Source organism: Aethalodelphis obliquidens, unplaced genomic scaffold, assembly GCF_003676395.1.
Source record: "Aethalodelphis obliquidens isolate GAN/ISIS:26980383/991018 unplaced genomic scaffold, ASM367639v1 scaffold96, whole genome shotgun sequence".
In the NCBI taxonomy this organism is placed as follows: Eukaryota; Metazoa; Chordata; class Mammalia; order Artiodactyla; family Delphinidae; genus Aethalodelphis; species Aethalodelphis obliquidens.
Window position 1 is genome coordinate 180,652 of NW_020838040.1, and position 20,001 is coordinate 200,652.

General features: G+C 39.6%; 1 protein-coding gene and 1 non-coding gene across 2 annotated transcripts; both read left to right on the top strand.

Annotated features, from left to right (window-relative positions):
* Nucleotides 1-259: 259 nt before the first annotated feature.
* Nucleotides 260-470, top strand: LOC113614433 (small nucleolar RNA U3). Its single transcript, XR_003430622.1, has one exon. It is a non-coding gene; the product is annotated as a small nucleolar RNA U3 (small nucleolar RNA).
* A 9,264-nt stretch (nt 471-9,734) lies between these two features.
* MRPL19 (mitochondrial ribosomal protein L19) lies at nt 9,735-17,316 on the top strand. The gene is made up of 6 exons (XM_027095935.1): nt 9,735-9,858; nt 10,051-10,168; nt 12,794-12,912; nt 13,127-13,261; nt 16,343-16,524; nt 16,652-17,316. Exons 1-6 carry the CDS (start codon nt 9,756-9,758, stop codon nt 16,871-16,873), a joined length of 879 nt encoding a protein of 292 aa, XP_026951736.1. The 5' UTR covers nt 9,735-9,755; the 3' UTR covers nt 16,874-17,316.
* Nucleotides 17,317-20,001: the final 2,685 nt, after the last annotated feature.

Genomic DNA, 20,001 nt, shown 5'->3' on the forward strand with positions numbered 1-20,001 from the left:
GGCCATTATCCGTTGGATGATAATCACTTCTTATTGGGTAGTTGTATGGTACTAGCTAATTAAGAACTTTGTGAATTATGCTTTCTTTGAGAAATATTACTTAATGGATTTCAAAGTGCTTTGTTAAATTTGCGGAATGTAATTATTATAAGAAATATATTCTTCTGAACGACTGTTGGGTGGGGAGTGGGAGAAATCTGTCCATCAACAAAATAGGAATAAACTTCCTAATCTCAACAAAGGCAAATGGCAGAATCTTAAGACTACACTTTCAGGGACCATTTCTATTGTATGTTACCAGAGAAGTGTTTCTAAATAGCGTCAGGCTTCAAAAATCCTAATGAGCTGTAGTGCTTTTTTCTGAGTGTGAAGCTGGCCAGTAGTGCCACCTGGTGGGCCTACTGCTTGCTCTTGATTGTTCTTTTTTTCCTTTGGGAAGGATAAAAGGGAGAAAACTCAAGCTGAAGGATTCATTTCTGATGTAATTGCTTATGTTTTGTTCTTCATCCTCACGGTTTGTTTCCTTTACTGAAGAGGAAAGGGGAGGGGTGACATCGGGTATATTCTTTTAATTTTCTTATGGTAATATTACGGGTGTGTATTGTAAGAAAACTCTCAGAACGTTAAAGGTGGGAATTCCCTGGCAGTTCAGTGGTTAGGACTCCTTGCTTTCAAAAAAAAAAAAGGTTAACAGTTTAACTCCTTCATGGCTACTCACCCTTTACTAAATGTTACCAAATATTTCCTTTCCGTTATAAGGCAAGCAGTTCTTTTCACTCTGCTTATTTTTTATATAACTGCATGACACTGCTTTGCTTTTTTTTCTTTTTTGGGGGAGATCTTAGTTCCCTGACCAGGGATTGAACCCCAGCGCTCAGCAGTGAAAGGGCAGAGTCCTAACCACTGGACCACCAGGGAGTTCTCAATATTGCTTTACTTTTTTTTTTTTTTTACATCTTTATTGGAGTATAATTGCTTTACAATGGTGTGTTAGTTTCTGCTTTATAACAAAGGGAATCAGTTATATATATACATATGTTCCCATATCTCTTCCCTCTTGCATCTCCCTCCCTCCCACCCTTCCAGGTGGTCGCAAAGCACCGAGCTGATCTCCCTGTGCTATGCGGCTGCTTCCTACTAGCTATCTACCTTATGTTTGGTAGTGTATATATGTCCATGCATCTCTCTCGCTTTGTCACAGCTTACCCTTCCCCCTCCCCATATCCTCAAGTCCATTCTCTAGTAGGTCTGTGTCTTTACTCCTGTCTTACCCCTAGGTTCTTCATGACTATTTTTTTTTAAATTCCATATATATGTGTTAACATACAGTATTTGTCTTTCTCTTTCTAACTTACTTCACTCTGTATGACAGACTCTAGGTCTATCCACCTCATTACAAATAGCTCAATTTCGTTTCTTTTTATGGCTGAGTAATATTCCATTGTATATATGTGCCACATCTTCTTTATCCATTCATCTGATGATGGACACTTAGGTTGTTTCCATCTCCGGGCTATTGTAAATTGAGCTGCAATGAACATTTTGGTACATGACTCTTTTTGAATTATGGTTTTCTCAGGATATATGCCCAGTAGTGTAAGTGATTTTTAAATCTGTTGTGTAATGTCTTAGGATAGAACAAACCACAGTATATTTAGCTGTTGATTTGTCACACTATACTTAACCATCAAGTTTCTTTCCATTCTTTGTTATAACAAGCATTTCTGCAATGAACATTCTTGTGTGTGTTGTGCATATGTGTGAGTTTTCCTTAGGAGTAGATAAGATGTGGAATTATTGAGTCAAAGAGTATGTATACTTTAAGTTCCAAGATACTGCCAAATTTCCTGTTACCTCAGTACTGAAATCTTAAACCCTGTTAACAATGTGTGTAGGGCTTCCCTGGTGGCGCAGTGGTTGAGAGTCCGCCTGCCGATGCAGGGGATGGGGGTTCGTGCCCCCGTCCGGGAGAATCCCACATGCCGCGGAGCGGCTGGGCCCGTGAGCCATGGCCGCTGAGCGTGCGCATCCGGAGCCTGTGCTCCGCAAAGGGAGAGGCCACAGCAGTGAGAGGCCCGCGTACCGCAAAACAAAAACAAAAACAATGTGTGGAGTAATACCTGTCTCCATTTATATTCTCTCTCTGAAGAAATAATCTTAACTGTTGCTCTAATTTTAATTCCCCTGATTACAAACTAGATGGAAATTGTTTTCATATTTCATGGTCATTTATATTATTTTCTTCTGTGAATGCTTATTAATATATTCTCTACAGTTCAATAATGAAGTATGTGTGTTATTTTATATGTATGATTTCTTTGTATATTCTGGATATTAGTCCTTGGTTATAACTACTAATTCTTTACTTTTGTTTATGATTACTTCTGTTATTCGTATCAGTATTGATATAAAGGCGTACCTCATAGATACTACAAATTTGGCTCCAGACCATCACAGAATAGTGAATATTGCAATAAAGTGAGTCACACGAATATTTTGGTTTCCCAGTACATATAAAAGTTATGTTTACAGTATACTGTAGTCTATTAAGTGTGCAATAGCATTATGTCTAAGAAAACAATGTACATGCCTTAATTAAGAAATACTTTGTAGACAAAAAATGCTAACCATCATCTGATCCTTCAGCAAGTCATAATTCTTTTGCTGGTGGAAGGTTTGAAATATTGCGAGAATTACCAAAATGTGACACGGAGACACAAAGTGCGCAAATGATGTTAGAAAAATGGCATTGATAGACTTGCTCAGTGCAGGGTTGCTACAACCCTTCAATCTGTAAAAACTGCAGTATCTGTGAAGCACAGTGAAGCAAAGCACAGTAAAATGAGGTACACCTGTGATTGGGTTTATCGATCTCTCTCATAGTTTTTCATTTTTCTTTTATGTGAATTTTACATGCCTGTTTTATTTTTCTTTTAATTTTGTGACTGAAAGTTTGTGATCTTTGACCAACGTCACCCCTTTCTCCCAACCACCCACCCAGCTATAGCAAGATAGAGGGAGACAGCGAAGATAGTGCCCACCAGTCTCCAACCCAGCATCCTGGTAGAATGTTCTAGTAGACTCTTAGTTTGGGTGGGATAGGCTGCTTCTGCCCTGGGCCCTTGGAGCAGGTGAGTTCTTGAAGACCCGTTTCTCAGATCACTACAGTCTTGTGGAAGCGAGTCCTACTGTTTTTCAAAGCTAGATGTTTTGGGGGCTCATCTCTCTGGTGCAGGTCTTAAAATTTGGGGCGCCCAATATAGGGTTCAAATCCTTCCCTCTTCAGAGAGAAGCTCCAGGTTTTGAATTCCCTCTTGATTGTGAGTTATAAACTGGGGATGAAGTTTATAATGAGATTGTATCCCAGCCTCTCCTACCCACTTCAATGTGGTTTTCTTCTGATTTACCAGTGTGTAGTTGTTGCTTAACCAGCCTTTATGTTTTTTCCAGAGGAAATTGTTCCATATGTAGCTATAGCCTCAGTGCGTATGTGGGAAGAGGTGAATTCAGGATCTTCCTATGTCACCATCAAACTGGAATCTTCAAACATACATTCCTTTAATATTTCTTCTATGACTTTATAATTTTTCTATCAATTTCTTTAACCATCAGGAACATACTTCTATAATTGGTTAAGGATCTAAACTTTTCTCTGTATGTATGGAGACAACTTTTTGAATAATTTACTTTTCTGAACTGATTTGAATAGCCACCCTTTTTATATACTAAATTTCAATATATACAAAATTTCAAGGTCAAAAGAGATACCTTGGCTAGAGATTCAAGTTTGGTAGAAATTGGCATTTACATGACATTTGGATCTTGCAAGTGAAAACAATCCTGAGGTTAATGTGTAGAGTAAGAAGAGGAAAATTTGAAAGAGAAGACAATTAAAGAAGGACGAGGTATGGAGTAGAGATTCAGTGCCTGCTGGATCTACACCCCACGGGGAACCACATTTCTACCCTAGGAGCCCCATCAGGGACACAGGTTCCTGCCTTCAGATTAGGCTCAGGTCAGCCCTGATGGTTCCTGTGACTCTACTTTGCCCCTTGATATCCCTGGGTCTCTGATCAGCATTAACTCCTTTCTAGCACCACTTGTGGGAGGAGAGGTTGGTTCTTACAACTAGGGGGCACTACTGACATTTCATGCATGCAATCATTGGATGCTGGAAACATCTTGCACAAATGCACAACTGTCTTTCTCAAAATGCCAATAGCATCTCCTTTGAGAATCCCTGGAAGAGAGATTAGTAAGGAAGATATTGCAAATCTACTGGAGAAATGATGGAGAGCTGAGCCAGAGAAGTGGCAAATAATTCAGGGGAAAGAATAGGTATAAGGAATATTTATGTAGTAAAATCAACAAGAGTTGGTCTTAGATGGATGATCCAGGATAAGCAAGATGGAGGAGTCAATCAAGATTCCCAAGGTTGTACCTTGGGCAGTGGGGTGGCTTAGTATTTCATCCATCAAGATAGAAATGCAGGAGCAGGAGCAGATCTGGATAGGTAGGAAATGATTAAGTCAATTAGGAACACATTGAATTTGAGATCCCTGTGGGAGATTGTATGGGAATACCCAGCAAGCCAGGAAACAGGTACAGATAAAAATCCAATACAAGAGACTGGGAGGGAACAGCCAGGTTTGGAAACCACTCCTGGCGTATATCCATATGGATTAGTAGCCTCTGTGGGAAACATCCCACTAATCCATACAGACCGCTGTGTTACATGCTTCTCCAGCCAAGGCTGCCTGTGGCCTTGAGGATCCAGCACACTGATAGTCTACATGCTCTGCATTCCAAGCCTCTTCTGTGACTTGCTCAGGTTTTACAGCATACCGGGGAAGAGGCTAGGGCTTAGAAGTGGACAGGCTCTGTGAGGAAACTCTCACCATGTTCAAAGATGGAGGACATTAACACCATCTCTGGGACACCTGAAGGATTGTCTTTGAGAATTTGGGAAATGGGGGCCCCTCAGTGACCCCCCTGAGAGAGTAATCCCAATCCCAAACCGTGAGGTCGAGAATGTGTGAGAGGTTTTAGGTGTACCTAACAGGAGTATTTGTGTCCCAGTTTCAAAACTTTTATCACCTGAACTTTAAGTGTGATTCCCGTGGCCGTCCATAAACCCTTCTCAAAGTTTAGGAGGTAGATTTTCCTTGTTATTTTTTTTTCACATTTCCTAGATGAAGTATTATTGGGAGAGAGTTTTCCATGGGTCTCTTGAGCTCCTACGTGTCTTAGTGGGTATGCTATCCGACCATTTCTCAAGATTGAGTTTACAATGAGCAGCCTTGAGGGGTTAATGTCCATGTCTCACCAGGACAAAGCACAGGCTTGTTTACTGCTTGCTATAAAAGCAAAGGATTTACTAAGTTCAGTGTTCCTCAGCTGTGAAGGAAACCCACTGCATCTGTGCCCATGGTGTCAACATGTGGGGTTTGAGGGCAAAGGAGATGTTTGCAAACATGCTGATGCTCATGCTGCTTACTTTTTGTGCCATCAGTAATAAAGTCCTTTGTCTCAGGAGTCTCATGTCTTCTACCAATGTTTATGAGACAAAAACAACTTATTCACTTGTAGGCAGGGGGAAATCAAATCCCAGTTCCTTCAAGTATGTGTTACTTCTGTGATAACAAACCAATCAACATTATTATACAGTTAGAAATAATTCGTCTCTAGCAAATTGTTATTTTCCTTCCATGATTCTCTAGGTAACGTTGATTAAAATGCATTGATATGTGTCTATAAACAAATACCTAAAAAGAAAGTAGAAGTCTAAGTCATTACATTTTATGAATATTTTCTTTCAGATAAAACATACTTCTCAAGCTAGTATTCCTCAAATCTTAGTGAAATTCAGTTTTCTAGTAAAAAATAATACTGGGTAGTCTAGGACTGATCCCTGCAGCCATCTCTTTCCATAGTTGGTATGCTACAGTGATTTCCCTATTTATCTTCTCATATACCTAACAGTAGGCATGGGATTCTGCTCACACATCATGTATTCCTCCAACTCCCACCCTCCCGTTCTTCTGTAGCAGCTCAATCTGCTAATCTCTCTAGGACCAGTGGCCCTAGCCCATCTCTCCATCTTTATCTTCTGAGGTAAAATGCAAGTGAATAAGACAAGCCTGATCTCTGAACATGGCTACCAGTCACAATTATCTTTGTCTCTCCTCCCTTTTTACTTCTCTTAAAAGTTTGAAGTATCCTTTTTGGGTGGGCAGAGAGAGACTAAAATTAGCTAATCTGAAACTTTGATTGTGTAATTCCTTGCTATTATAAGTTAAATTCTGTTCTAATCAAGGAAGCTGGAGTTAAAAGAAGACTTTGTCCCTCCTCGCAGTACTTTGAATTCTGTCCTCAGAACATGGCTCACTTTCTTTGAGAATTTGACTTTTTATCTGTCAACTGAAAACTGTGGATGGCTTTAAACTGGGAAAAAACAAGGACTAGGTATGCATTTCTGAGACATCTTTTTGGTTTTTATGTGGAGAACGACTGAAGGGAACTGGAGGCAGGAAGACCAATGAGAAGACAGTTGCAGTGGTTTGCAGTGATCCTGAGGAGAAAGGATGGTAACCTGGATTAGCAATATGGATGGGAGGATGAGAAAGTTTAAGATATTTGAGATAGTTGATGGTGCCAGGTGTAGTTTTAGGAACTTTTCCTAGGGAGAGACATAAAGGAATCAGAAATGACAATGAGATTTTTGGCTTTAAGCAACAGATTGGATTTTGAAGCCATTCCTTGAGATAGCTAACACTGGGGAGGAAGTTTGGAGGTGAACATAGTGTATTCAATATGGACACATTGAGTTTGAGGTACTTTGGGACATTAATTCAACTGGAATGACCAATAAGTAACTAAGTAATCATCTCACTCTTGTGATGCTCCAAGGACAAAGAACAAGATAAAGTCAAAGGGCCAATATTGCTGGAACAAAGAGTTACAGGACTCTTATCACTATGTCACATTGTGACCATTACAATGTCCCAAAGCCCTCCCAAGCAGCATGCCCTGTCCCTTTCCCATCCCAAATAAGGAAAGGTATTTGTCCCATTCTTCTCACGCTCTGCACATTGTAAGTATACATACCTGCCCAATCAGCAGATGATTCCCAGGTTCTCTTTTTCCCTGGCTATAAAAACAGACCAGAAACCCTTGCTCAGGGTCAACTCCCCCTGGCTATCAGGAAGTTGGCCTGCTGTTCTGGCAGTGACCCTTCCCTCTAATAAATTCTATCTTCTTTTCATTCTTCCTTGTGTCTAGAAATTCTTTTCCAACCTGCATTCGGACCATGACAACTCTGAGTGTGAAATCCTTCCAGTGGCACACCATTGCTGAGAGTACAAATTTCAAATTTCTTAACAAGACTTACAATTTACCTTTTTAGTTTTGCCACCTATTGGAAGCAGATAGGGTAGGGGGTCCCCAGAGAAAAAGAACCAGTTACAGCTTTTTGACATAAGAGAAGACATTTTGGGCTTAAGCCATTTTGTGATCTTGAAACTGAGCAGGACCCTGTGGGTCCCCCTTGGATACAAAAACCTTTCTGTGTCCCTTGTTTCTTGTTTTTAGGAAATAGGCTTCATTCAGCTTCCTTGACCTTCCGTGCGTTCCAAAGGGCAGATTCAAACCATTACTACAGGGAAGGGAGGGAATGCAGAAAGGAGGAGCAGTCAAGAAACAAAAATGCAGCCTTGGGGCAGGGTCCTGGTTCCTCCTCAAGTAGTATACATAACAATATCTTTGAGTTCTTCTGCAGAACTGGGGCCCCCAACCAAGTGGAGGATGGTAACTTCAGGCTGAGTGCAAGATTCCTGGAGCATCACCCTGTTACCTCACCACCAACCAATCAGAAGAAAGTCACACACCCTGCAGCCCTCACCCCAAATTTTGCCTTCCTTTTCTGGGCCCAGTGATGACAATCCTGTTTGGCCCCTGTGTGTTTCAACTGCTTACAAGGTTTATCTCCTACAGGGTCCAACAGTTTCAGGATAAATTGTTGTTACTACAAGGGTGGAAGCTGGTTTCAGACATGGGATAACTTGATTTAGATCAGGTAGAGAGAGACTTCTACTCTACTAGGCAGGACTACGCCCACTCTCAGCAGGAAGTAGTTACAGAAGAAAGAAACCACTGCCCCAATTCCCAAGAAGTATCTTGAGTATGAAGTCTCTCAGTGGGGAGTTGTTAGGGGAACCACTGACCAAAACTACCCACCCTGGCCAGGCACAATAGTAACCACTTGCATACGTTATCTTACAACAGGAGGTCCTGGTAAGGAATGCGGAACTAACAAGCTACCACCAACTGAAAGGATTTGGGAAAGGTCAAAAGGAGAGAGGAGACTCCAGTCCATATGTCCTGCCAACCTCCCAGAATCCTCACTGAATCCATCTTGGCTGAATGATGCATGTGCCACCAAGAAGGACCCTGAGTTACACTGATTGGCCAGAGACAACCCAGAAATTAACCCCATTACCACAAAACCTGAGACTGCAAGACGTGGCAAAGCACTCTCCTGGGTTCCCTTACTCTGCTGCTCTCTGCCCAGGTGCCCCTTCTCAATAAAGTTTCTTGCTTTGTCAGCACCTGTCTCCTCCACAATTCATTTCTGAGTGTTAGACAAGAGCCCTGGAAGGGGTCCCCCTTCCACAACAGAAGAATGCTCACAATGGAAGGGAGTGTTCGGGAGTGTTTCAAAGGAGGAACAATACCAGGTGCACAATATAACACTAACTAATAAGTAATCATTTGTAAAAGCAATTAACTAGGAAAAGAAATCACTTGTGGGAGGCAAGTGAAAGAAAGTGAGTAGAGCATAAAATAATGGAGACTAAAACTGCTTTAGCTAGCTTTCAGCTGCAACATTCTATGATGGATTCTCCTTTTCAAGCCCCTTCATGAATATGCATATATGGCCCAACCCCTTCATGAATATGCATGTTCCCTTAGCTTAAGATTTCTTCAAATTTGCTGTGCAGGGAGACACTGCTTTGGGAAAGATCCCAGGTGTTCCCCTTACTTGCTGTAAGTAATACATCCTTCCTTCTGATATTGGCTTGGTTGTGTCTCGTCTCAACACCGAACAAAAGGTGAACCCAATTTTCAGGGTAATATAATCCCTACCTACAGTTGCTCAGCCCAAACTCAAGTTTAGCTCCTCAAGGGAGTAATGCTCTCTGTAGTCTCAGGGACTTTGCCACCCCTTCTGTCAGGAACCATTTTCTTTTCCTTTTTTTGCATTCAACAAAGAGTGAGGACCAGCTAGATGCTGAGAGAAAATGGTGAGCAAAAGACAAACTCCATGCCCTCAGGAGCTTACAGTATAATGGTGGAGTTAGACGCTAATCCAATAATTACACAAGTAATTAAAAATTAAGTTAAACTAAAAATTAAAATTGCAAATGACATCAGAGCTGCTAATGGCAGAATGAGAGCCTATAATGAGAATTTTGACATACTGAAGTCTTGCCTGAGAAATTGAAGGTAGAGTTGATTCAAAGAGGGAGGAAATCTTTCTAGGCTGAGAGAACACTCCCGTAGAGTGATATAACTTGGCACATGAAGAGAACTAGAGAAATACAGTGCACTTTCCCGGGCCCTTGTGGGGAGTGGGGGTGGGGTGGGTGGAGAAAGACTTGGCTATTTTGTCCCTTAGCAGGCGCCATCTGGCTCAGGTGACCGCGACCTTGTCGCACTGATTACTGGGAGTTGTAGTCTCGACTGAGGGAGCAAGCATGGCGGCCTCCATTGCCAGGGGCTGCCGGGCTGCAATGGCCCTGGGCTGGACCTTTCGATGCGCCTGGGCTCTGCGCCCTGCGCCAGTCTCTGTCGCCTGCCGTAAGTGCAGCGGGGCTTGCTAGCCGGCGACAGAAGGAGCTTAGGGTCAGGCTAGGGGGAGGCGATTCTGGAAGTCAGGGGCGACATGGGAGGAGGCCTTTCGTGGGACCGCGCATTGGGGGCGATTTAAAGGTTTCGCGGGAGCTCTGGGCTGGCGCGAGCAGTCTTGACCTCTGTGGTGCGCTTCCGCAGAGGCCCTCGTGGGGCCGAGCCGGCGGCAGATCACTGGACCTTCTGAGCCCGGCGCGTTCCAGCCACCGCCGAAACCGATTATCGTGGACAAGCGCCGTCCCCAGCGCCGGGAAAGCAGGTGAGAGCCCCGACCTGGACGCGATTCCTGCCTTTTGGGTCTGTGCGCTCTAGAACCTGTAGTTGCTTCCGAGGTCTGAAACGGGTCTTATCCTGGGGTCTCCCAGATAAGAACTTGTGTGCAGGATTCATGTATGCGTGAAGCGCACCCAACTCAGGTTTGACTTCCTCGCTTCTCCCAAGCCGGCATTGAACTTTCTCTGCAGTCATATTAGAATTTCAAGTAGGGATTCCCCAGATTTGAGGCTCTTTGGCCCGTATCGAGAATTTTTCTGTGAAATACATTGTATTTTACCTGTTGACGTTAAGGAACGGATCTTTTCTCCCTAGGTGAAATGGATTGGCCAGAACTCACCCTGTTTTAGTTTCCTAACTAACTGTGTTTTAGTGTCCCTGTAAAAGCGATACGGTGGTAAAAATTTCTACCAATTTGTTTCTGAAATTTGCTCTTCAAAACAGTGTGCTTAAAAGCCTGGTTCACTTAAGCAGGCAGTGGTAACTTTGTAGGTACGTGTAAATTTAGATGATCTAGAATTTGCAGAAACTGTTTCTGTAGAATTGTATAACCTTATTAAAAAGCGAATTTTAGGGGGGAAAATTGGTGTGACTTAGGCTTTATGAAAGGGCTCTATATTGTCGATTCGATTTTCTCTGCATATGTATTTGTGTTTAATGTTTAAAATATCCTGTGGTTCTAAGTTGAAATAAACTTGAATTTATGGAACCTAGAGATTCAGAAAAGATTTCTCAGTACAACTTTTTTTTTTAAGGTGGAAAAGGAATATTTCTCTTAAATGGCAACACAATATAATTCAGTTAAATGGGAGTAACTACTTTGGGAAACAATTTGACAAAATTTTGTAAGTTTGAGGTTGTCTGTACCTTCCCACCCAGACAGTATACAACTTAAGGAAAGTAATATGTACAAGGAGAGATGTACAAAAATGAACACAAAAGTAATGTTTGTAATAAAAGTTTAGAAGCAGCCTAGATATCCTTCAGTAGGTGAATGAGCAAATACATTCTCATAATGGACTATTATACAGCAGTGAAACATGAATGAACTAGAGTTAACATGGATGAACTTCAACTATGATGTGTGAAAAAAGCAACCTGCAGAAGAATTGACAAGTATGGTAGCATTTTTGTATTGCCCAGACATACATACATATGTAAAGTATAAAAAAATATACAGGGGAAATTCTCTACTTTCACGAGCAGTCAAACCTAGTTTTCCCAGTAGCCATTCAAGCTGACATTATGTGTCTCCTGATGTGTTGGAATAAGAAGATCACATCATCACCTCTGTAATATTTTTACCAAAAATGTATATCCTTGGTCTAGGTATGTGGAAACAGTAAACAAATTCAGATCCAGGGATGGTTTATAAGATGATCAGCTTTGACTCTTCAAAAAAGTCAATGTTACAAAAATGCAAATATGGGGAAGAGTACTAGTTTAAGAGACTAACAACCAGACATAATATGTGAAGCTTGATTGTAGCTTGGATTGAGCAACAAACAGCTATAAAAGACCTTTTCCAGGACGAATTAGGTACATTTAAATATGAACTGTATTAGATTATACTACTGAATTAATGCTGAAGTTCTTAGGTGTCATAAAAGTATTGTGATAAATGTAAGAGAAAGTCCTTATTCTTAGCAGAAGCCTTCTAAAGTTTGAGGGATGAAATGGCTTGCTGTTTGACATTTTCAAATGGTTCTGGAAAAAAATTATATGTACATGTAAAGCAAATACGGCAAAATGTTGGCAGTAGGTGAAATTAGGTGAAGTATATATGGGTGTTCATTGTAGTACTATTTCATCTTTTTGGTAGGTTTGAAACATTTTAAAGTAGGAAATTGAGGAAAAGGAAGAAATTCATAGGAATAATCATCACACAAAATTTAGTTAATTACCCCACAGTAATTAACTATGGGGGTAGGGAGGGGTGCACAGGGGCTTCAACTACATTGTTAATTTATTCCTTGAGGTGGGTGACAGGGACATATATTTTCATTGTAATATCATTTATACTTTTCTACAGATTAGATATTTCATAATGACTTTAAAATCAGTTGGCTAATAGGGAGATTATTTTTAAAGCTAGTTTACAATTGATGATTTATATGTTTATATCTTTTCCAACATAATTTACTATAACATGTACAACTCAGCGTGAGGCCTGTGGGTCACAGGCTTTGGAATCTGACAGACATGATAAGTTTATAGCTAATGTAGTAATAAGTCTGTTAATCTTGGCTTGATAAGTTTATAGCTAATGTAGTAGTAGGTCCGTTGTTTACTGTCTCCAAGCTTCATTTTCTTCATCTGTAATAAGGAGATGATGACACCAAACTCACCTTGTTGTTGTAGGGATTAAGTTATGCTATAGATGTTTAATAAAGCTTTTAACACAATGCCGGGTGAGTACTCAGAAATTGTTAGCTATTTTCATGAGAATTGACAACAGTTTTAGAAATAAGATGGACTTTTCTTATTTAGAGAAGGAAGAATAAAACATGTCAGCATCCTAATCTTTCACTTTTTTTGGTAAAGCAATGGTTTCTTTTTTAGTGGTCTTTTAAGTTTGCTTTTAATTTATTTTACTCTATATTTTTCACAGGTTCTTGAGTCCTGAATTCATTCCTCCAAGGGGAAGAACAAATCCTCTGAAATTTCAAATAGAAAGAAAAGATATGTTAGAAAGGAGAAAAATACTCCACATTCCAGAGTTCTATGTTGGTCAGTAAGAGCTGGATGCTTTTATTATTAGTGGTTGGAGGGTTAGTTTTCTCGACAAAGAGAAAATTGTTTTTCACCTATCTGTGTTTTGCCCATATGAGGTACTTATTCCTAATATTATATTAAAATATTTAGGAACTTTGAAGTTACCTGGAAATGCTGTTGTTTGATTCTGCGTCTCATGTAAAAGTTCACTTTTCTTTTGAATTTGGAGGAAGCATTCTTCGTGTTACTACTGCTGACCCATATGCCAATGGAAAAACGAGCCAGTTTCTGGGAATTTGCATCCAGAGATCAGGAACAGGACTTGGAGCTACTTTTATCCTTAGGAATACTATTGAAGGACAAGGTAGGCTTCATTTCATTATTTTGATTTTCTGGAAAATGTTATCTCAGGAGTCTTTTTTATTTTCTGCATCCTGGGTGAAGACATCTGGAACTTGAAAGTGAAAGGGAGCTTGGAGGGATGACAGGGAGCCTGTGGCCTAAGAATGGTATGAGAATTGAGGTTGCTGAGTACATACAGTTGGTGCTTTGCTTTCTCCTGAAGGCTTCTTTTGTTACAGGGACAACAACCATTAGAAGTAGACTTTCCAAATCATGGCAACATCAAAGGAGGAGACAAGTGACTATAAAGCAGTATGGGGGCATTCATTTTAGGAGCAAATAACCCTTGAAAACATTAAGATAAGCATAATGATGTCCTTGCAAGTTAACTTTCTCCTAAAATGAATGGCCCCCATTTTGCTTTATATTACAACAGTCACCACAATTGTTAGTTTTATAAGAATTGGAGGAATTTTTTAAAACGCAAAATTACATTTGCTATATCAATAAGATAGGGGTGGTAAAATTCTAGAAAAATTATGAATCAAAATGGCAGGAACATGGATGGACTTGGAGGGTATTATGCTAAGTGAAATAAGTCAGATGGAGAAAGACCAGTACTGTATGTTATCACTTCTATGTGGAACCTAAGAATACAACAAACTAGTGAATATAACAAAAAAGAAGCAGACTCACAGGTATAGAGAACAAACCAGTGGTTGCCAGTGGGGAGTGGGAAGAGGAGAGTGATGATATAGGGATAGGGGATTAAGAGGTACAAACTGTTATGTATAAAATAAGCTACAAGGATATATTGTACAGCATGGGGAATATAGCCAATATTTTATAGTAACTATAAATGGAGTATAACTTTTAAAAATTGTGAATCACTATATTATATACTTGTAACATATAATATTGTATAGCAACTATACTTCAATAAAATAAACATGAATAAAACTAAAAAAAACTTTTTTTAAGAAATAAAGACAAAAAAAATTGGCAGGAACAGTACATTTTTCATACTTAAAGTTGTGTGCTTCATGGTCCCCAACAGTGAAGTAGTATATTGAAAGAAATTGAACATGTGAGAATCGTTGCTGTCTTCCTTATCCTATAATGACCTGTGGTGCTGTGCATGTAGGAACTCAGCAGAACTTGATTACAGAAACTTGGGCCAACAATCAGGTTGTGTACTTGGAGAAATCTTGTAATAGAAAGGCAGGAGCAAAGGTGTGGTAGACCTGAGATGATTTTTTTTCTTTAAAATTGAGATAATAGTTTCTACCTCCCAGGGTTGTGGTCAGTTTATTGTGATGTTCTATATGAAGTACTGGACACAGAATACTCAAAAGTATTAGTTCTCTCTTGCTATTTTCTACCATTAACATTTTGACTGTTTGTGGCCTGCCTGTACCTTCCCCATTGATACTTCCTACTTTGATGATTCTTTCTAGTCCATTGGCTTTAAATACCATCCATGTGGTATTAACTTCCCAGATTTATGTGTCAGGGACTGACCCTTTCCTTGTTCCAAATTTGCACATACAACTACCTATTTGACATCTGCATTTGGGCACCTTATAAGAATAAAACAAGTTCAAAACAGAACTCTTTGTTTCCTTCACAATGTGTTCTTTTAACAGTTTTTTCTATTTCCATAAGTTGTACCACTCCACACCCATTTATTTAAACCCAAAACTTAGGAGCTATTTTTAGTTATTCTCTTTCACACATCCAGTCAATCAGCAAGTTTTCATGGCTTAATTTCCAAAACTTTTATCCCAATTTTGCCCGTTTCTCCATCTCCATTGCTACCACTCTTGTCCATGCCACCATCATCTCCTGCCTGCAGCTGTGCAGTATCTCTGGCTTACTTTCCTGGCCCACCAAGTTACTTTGCTCCAGCCAAAAGGACCTTTTTCTAGTTTTTCCAACATGGCAGGTTTGTTAAGACCCCAGAGCCTCTGCATTTGCTGTTCTTTCTGACTGGAGCATTCTTGGCTCTTTATAGTATCAACTTAAATGTTATCTTTTCTGAGAGGCTTTCCCTGACTATACTATTTAAAGTTGCCCCTGGGAATTCCCTGGTGGTCCACTGGTTAGGACCCAGTGCTCTCACTGCCAGGGGCCCAAGTTCGATTCCTAGTCAAGGAACTAAGATCCCTCAAGCCATGCGGTGTGGCATGCATGCATACGTACATACATACATAAATTTGCCCCCTCCCCAGTCACAGTGTCATCACCCTGTATTGTCTTCACTATATGAAAGTACCTTGTTGGTTTATTTATCATTTGTCATCCACTAGAATGTAGGCTTTATGAGAAGAGAAGGATTTTACCTATTTTGATTTTGCTATAGGCACAGCTCCTAAATCAGTGCCTATAACAGAATAGATGTACAGTGGATACTGGATTAAATCCTGATATTAAACACTTGATGTTAACGTTGATCATATGTTTTACTATTTCTATTTCTCTTGGGATTATTCCAGGAAACCTCAGAATACACTCTTCCTTTTAAATGTTTGATGATACAGATGATATATATTAACCTTTTATGTCAACATCTTGGAAACACTCAAAGCTGTTTCTCCTGTGGAGGGCTCCAGAGTGTTAACAAACCTAGGCCATCTTAAGAGGACTTCTAAATCAAAGTTAGAATTTAAAAATGTACTTAGTCTTTTTGCATCATTAATTCTGTTGCTCAAAATGTAGAAGATAAGAGTCAAAATGTCGAAGATAGAGTTTTATTTAAGTAATTGGGAAATAAACAAGAACATAGCAAAGTGAAGAATTGTTCAAACTTCCAACTAATTTAATACTATCAAAATCGAGGAGATAAATGGCTCAATATATTTATAGAAGACAGTTTTCTTTAGACTTTATCATTCTAATTCAGGTTTTCTCATTTTTTAATCTACATGGATTTGTTCATTTCTATTTCTTTCAATAATCTTCATTTTAAAGATTACAAATTTATATCACATTTCCTACATGCAAAACCCTGAGCTAATTCCTTCATGAAATAGCTTTTTTATAGTATGAGGTGTATGCAGGAATCTGAATTTAGATTATAAGAATATGTTTTCTTCTCTTTTAGGTGTTGAGATTTGCTTTGAACTTTATAATCCTCGAATCCAGGAGATCCAAGTAGTCAAATTACAGAAACGGCTGGATGATAGCTTGCTATACTTGCGAGACGCCCTTCCTGAATACAGCACTTTTGATATGAATATGCAGCCAGTAGCACAAGAACCTAGCCAAGAAGTTCCTGTTAATCAGGTATAAGTTGTACATTTGGAACTGGAAGTTCAAGTATAAACTAAGAATCATCTTAAAGAAAACTTTTAGAAGAATTTTTGCTTGCAACTGTCAGCCTAATTTGTTCCTTTCCTTATATCTTCCTTAGCTGAAAGTAAAAATGAAGCCCAAGCCGTGGTCCAAACGCTGGGAACGTCCAAAATTTAATATTAAGGGGATCAGATTTGACCTTTGTTTAACTGAAGAGCAAATGAAGGAAGCCCAGAAGTGGAGTCAGCCATGGCTTGAGTTTGATATGATGAGGGAATATGACACTTCAAAAATTGAAGCTGCAATATGGGATGAAATTGAAGCATCGAAAAATTTCTGATCTGAGAATGAGTTTGGTTACTTGCAGAGGATATACTGACTCTCAGAGGATTTATTTAGAAACGAATTTAATCTCATATATAAGGACATAGTCATTAAATCAACCAAACATTCATTATTTTATGAATATTATTTTAAAAATTAGCACACCAGTTTATTACTTTAAAAAGAAAAATGTACATGCCAGGTGGTCTGATGTCCATTCTCTTAATGGAGTCAAAGCTACAATAGAGTCAAACTGTTACCAGAATGGTCTTCATTGAGCTTGGAATCTGAGCAAGGAAGTGGATAGGATGATTTTTTAAATTTGTGAAGTAAATTATAAATTCAAAAAGCATATGATTTAAAGAGTAATAATAAAATGAGCATTCATATACCCACCATCAGGTTAAGAAGTGAAACATTTGTAATATCTAAGAAGGTCAAGAAATAGAGCATTTACTAGAATCTAAGAAGACTCTTGTGTGTTGTAATTGCATCCCTCCCCTCTTACAGATGTAGGCACTATCCTGACTTTGTGTTAATCATTCCTTTGCATTTCTTTTATTTTATTACATATACATACACTCTTAAACAATATATTTACTTCTGAAAAATCTGTTGGCAGGTATTAAAGGGCAACATTGTCATTATTACATGAAAGCTTCAGGGAGAGCATAATGAAGTCTTGGGGTCATAGTCTGGCTTCAGCTTCCATGAGAGTTTACAAAAGTCACTTTTGAGGAAGTTCGTGGCTAAGGTCATGAGTGAGTCCTGCTAAATAGAAGGCTCACCAGAGGGTATCTGGAAGGGCCTATAGTGTGCACTGCCTAATTGATGGTCTGACAAAAATGTGGTCAGAGGGAGTAGACTTCTTTGTATTTACTGGTTCTCAGTCCATGAGGAATTAAATTCTAGCTCAAAGGAGTAGGTCAAGACAGTACTTCCGTAGGGTGATGTGAGTGTCTTTGCTGATCCTTGTAGCTGAGATGGAATGGAAAGCTGGCATGTAATCATACATGGTAAAGACCAACCTACAGATAATTAGGACCAGTTTCACCTGGGCATGCGCAGTTCCTCAAGTTTAAGAGTACAGTACTAGCACTGATCTTGATGAGTGTAACCATTAACCTGTCTCTTGAATCATTCTGCTTAAATCTATGTTCTTGTGCCTAAGCTTTTGGGATTTGCATTTACTCTTCTCCTGTGCTGATCTGTTTTCTGGATTTTTTTGTTTTCCATTTTATTGGCTTTATTGTTTTCCATTTTGGTGAAGCATACCCTTTGTTAGCTTCTAGAGAAAGTATCAATATATAGGTAAATTTTTTGACCTTGCATATCTATCATATTTGATTAATATTTTATAAAATTCTGGGTGGGAGATAATTTTCCTTCAGAATTTTGAAGGTATTGCTTCATTGTCTTATTTCCAGTTGTGTTGAGAAATCCAAAACCATTTTGATTTCTGCTCTTTGAATGTGACTTGAAAGCTTTGTAGAATACCTTGGTTCTCAGGGTAGTGCAATTTTGCAGCGATGTGCCTTGGTGTGGGTCTATTTTTATTCATTATCTTAGGTGTTTGATGAACTCTTTCCATGCGATAGCTCATATCTTTCAGTTCTGGGAAACTTTCAGTGTTCATTGATTTCCTCTCCTCTGCTTCTCTCTTTCTGGAACTGATATTTTGATGTTGGATTGGATCTCTGTTTTCCTACCCTCTCTCCATCTCTTCTTTAGCTCTTTGATTCAGTCTTCCAACTCTTTGCTATATTTTTAGATCTCAAGATCCCTTTATGATTTCTGAAAGTTCCTTTTCTTATATAGTACTCAGTTCTTATTTTATATTCTTGTCTATGGATTTGTTCTGTTACCATTGAGGATGTTCGTGATAGTGTTTGTGTTTGTTTTTAGTATTTATTTATCTTTATTTTTTTTGGCTGTGTTGGGTCTTAGTTGTAGCACACAGGATCTTCGTTGAGACATGAGGATCTTTCGTTGGCAGTGTGCGGGCTTCTCTCTAGTTGTGGCACAGGGTCCAGGGCCTGTGGACTCCGTAGTTGTGGTGCGTGGGCTCTGTAGTTTGTGGCACGTGGACTCTCTCATTAAGGCACACGAGCTCAGTAGTTGTGGAGCACGGGCTTAGTTGCCCCATGGCATTTGGGATCTTAGTTCCCTGAGCAGGGATTGAACCCACGTCCCGTGCATTGGAAGGTGGATTCTTTACCACTGGACCACCAGGGAAGTCCCTATGTTCTTTCTTTTGAAATTGTTTTTCTGTAGAATCTGTTAACTCCAAATTTCTTCTCATGTATTTATTTCTTTTTCTATGTTTTAGGCTTTTCTAGGACATCTGGCAATCCTTGGCTGTCTACTTATGGTAGACATACAGTGGACTATAAAGCTGATTAGAAGCCTTGGACTTGTGGAAGGGGTTTGCTTTAGGGTTATCTGGGTGGGCTTTTTTTGGGTGGGCTCCTCCACATGAATATCTTGCTTTGGTCAGATTCTCCAGAGTAGAGGTTTCCAGTTTCCTTCCTGGAGGCTAAGGGTCTGTCTGCTAGTGTTCCAGTTGCCATATTGGAGAAGAACAGGCTTTCTGGCACTCTACATTTTTATGGCCATCCTGTCCATCCCCTCCCACACATACACTTTTGGCTTAGTACCCAGTGCCTGCAGTCCAGAAAACTGCTTTAACTGCTCTAGAGAATAAACCTCTGGACTTTAGCTGGTGTGGGGGAGGGCCAGACAAGCAGTGGTGGGGAGTTGGGAACGGGGTATCAGGAATATAACCTCCAAATAGTTTTCATCAGGTTCTCATTATTTTAGCCACTGTCCAGTACCCCCTGAGGTACTGCATCTGCCGACTGGCAATTGTGAGAGGTGAATTGGGTTGATTCTCATCTTTCTCCACTGCTGGCTTGATTTGCCTTTCTTGAGTCTGCCAGTCCATGCATATGCTTTTTCAGCTTTCAAAATTTTGTTCTGCTTGTTTCTTGTTCTGTTCTCTGTTGTGGTTTTATATCTCATCCATATGTTTCTCAACATTTTGTACTACTTTCATCTTGTCCTGTTTTCTCCTTCCTTGAGGGTTTGTCTTTTTCCCTGTGGTATATTCTAGTGGTTATTTGAATAATTCATCTGACAAATTAA

Excerpts from the sequence above, each read along its gene's own strand:
- MRPL19 (XM_027095935.1), top strand. The coding sequence starts at position 9,756 with ATGGCGGCCTCCATTGCCAGGGGCTGCCGGGCTGCAATGGCCCTGGGC. Across the intron at positions 9,859-10,050 it reads GCCAGTCTCTGTCGCCTGCC|AGGCCCTCGTGGGGCCGAGC; the intron begins GTAAGTGCAGCG and ends GCGCTTCCGCAG. Across the intron at positions 12,913-13,126 it reads CATTCCAGAGTTCTATGTTG|GAAGCATTCTTCGTGTTACT; the intron begins GTCAGTAAGAGC and ends TTGAATTTGGAG.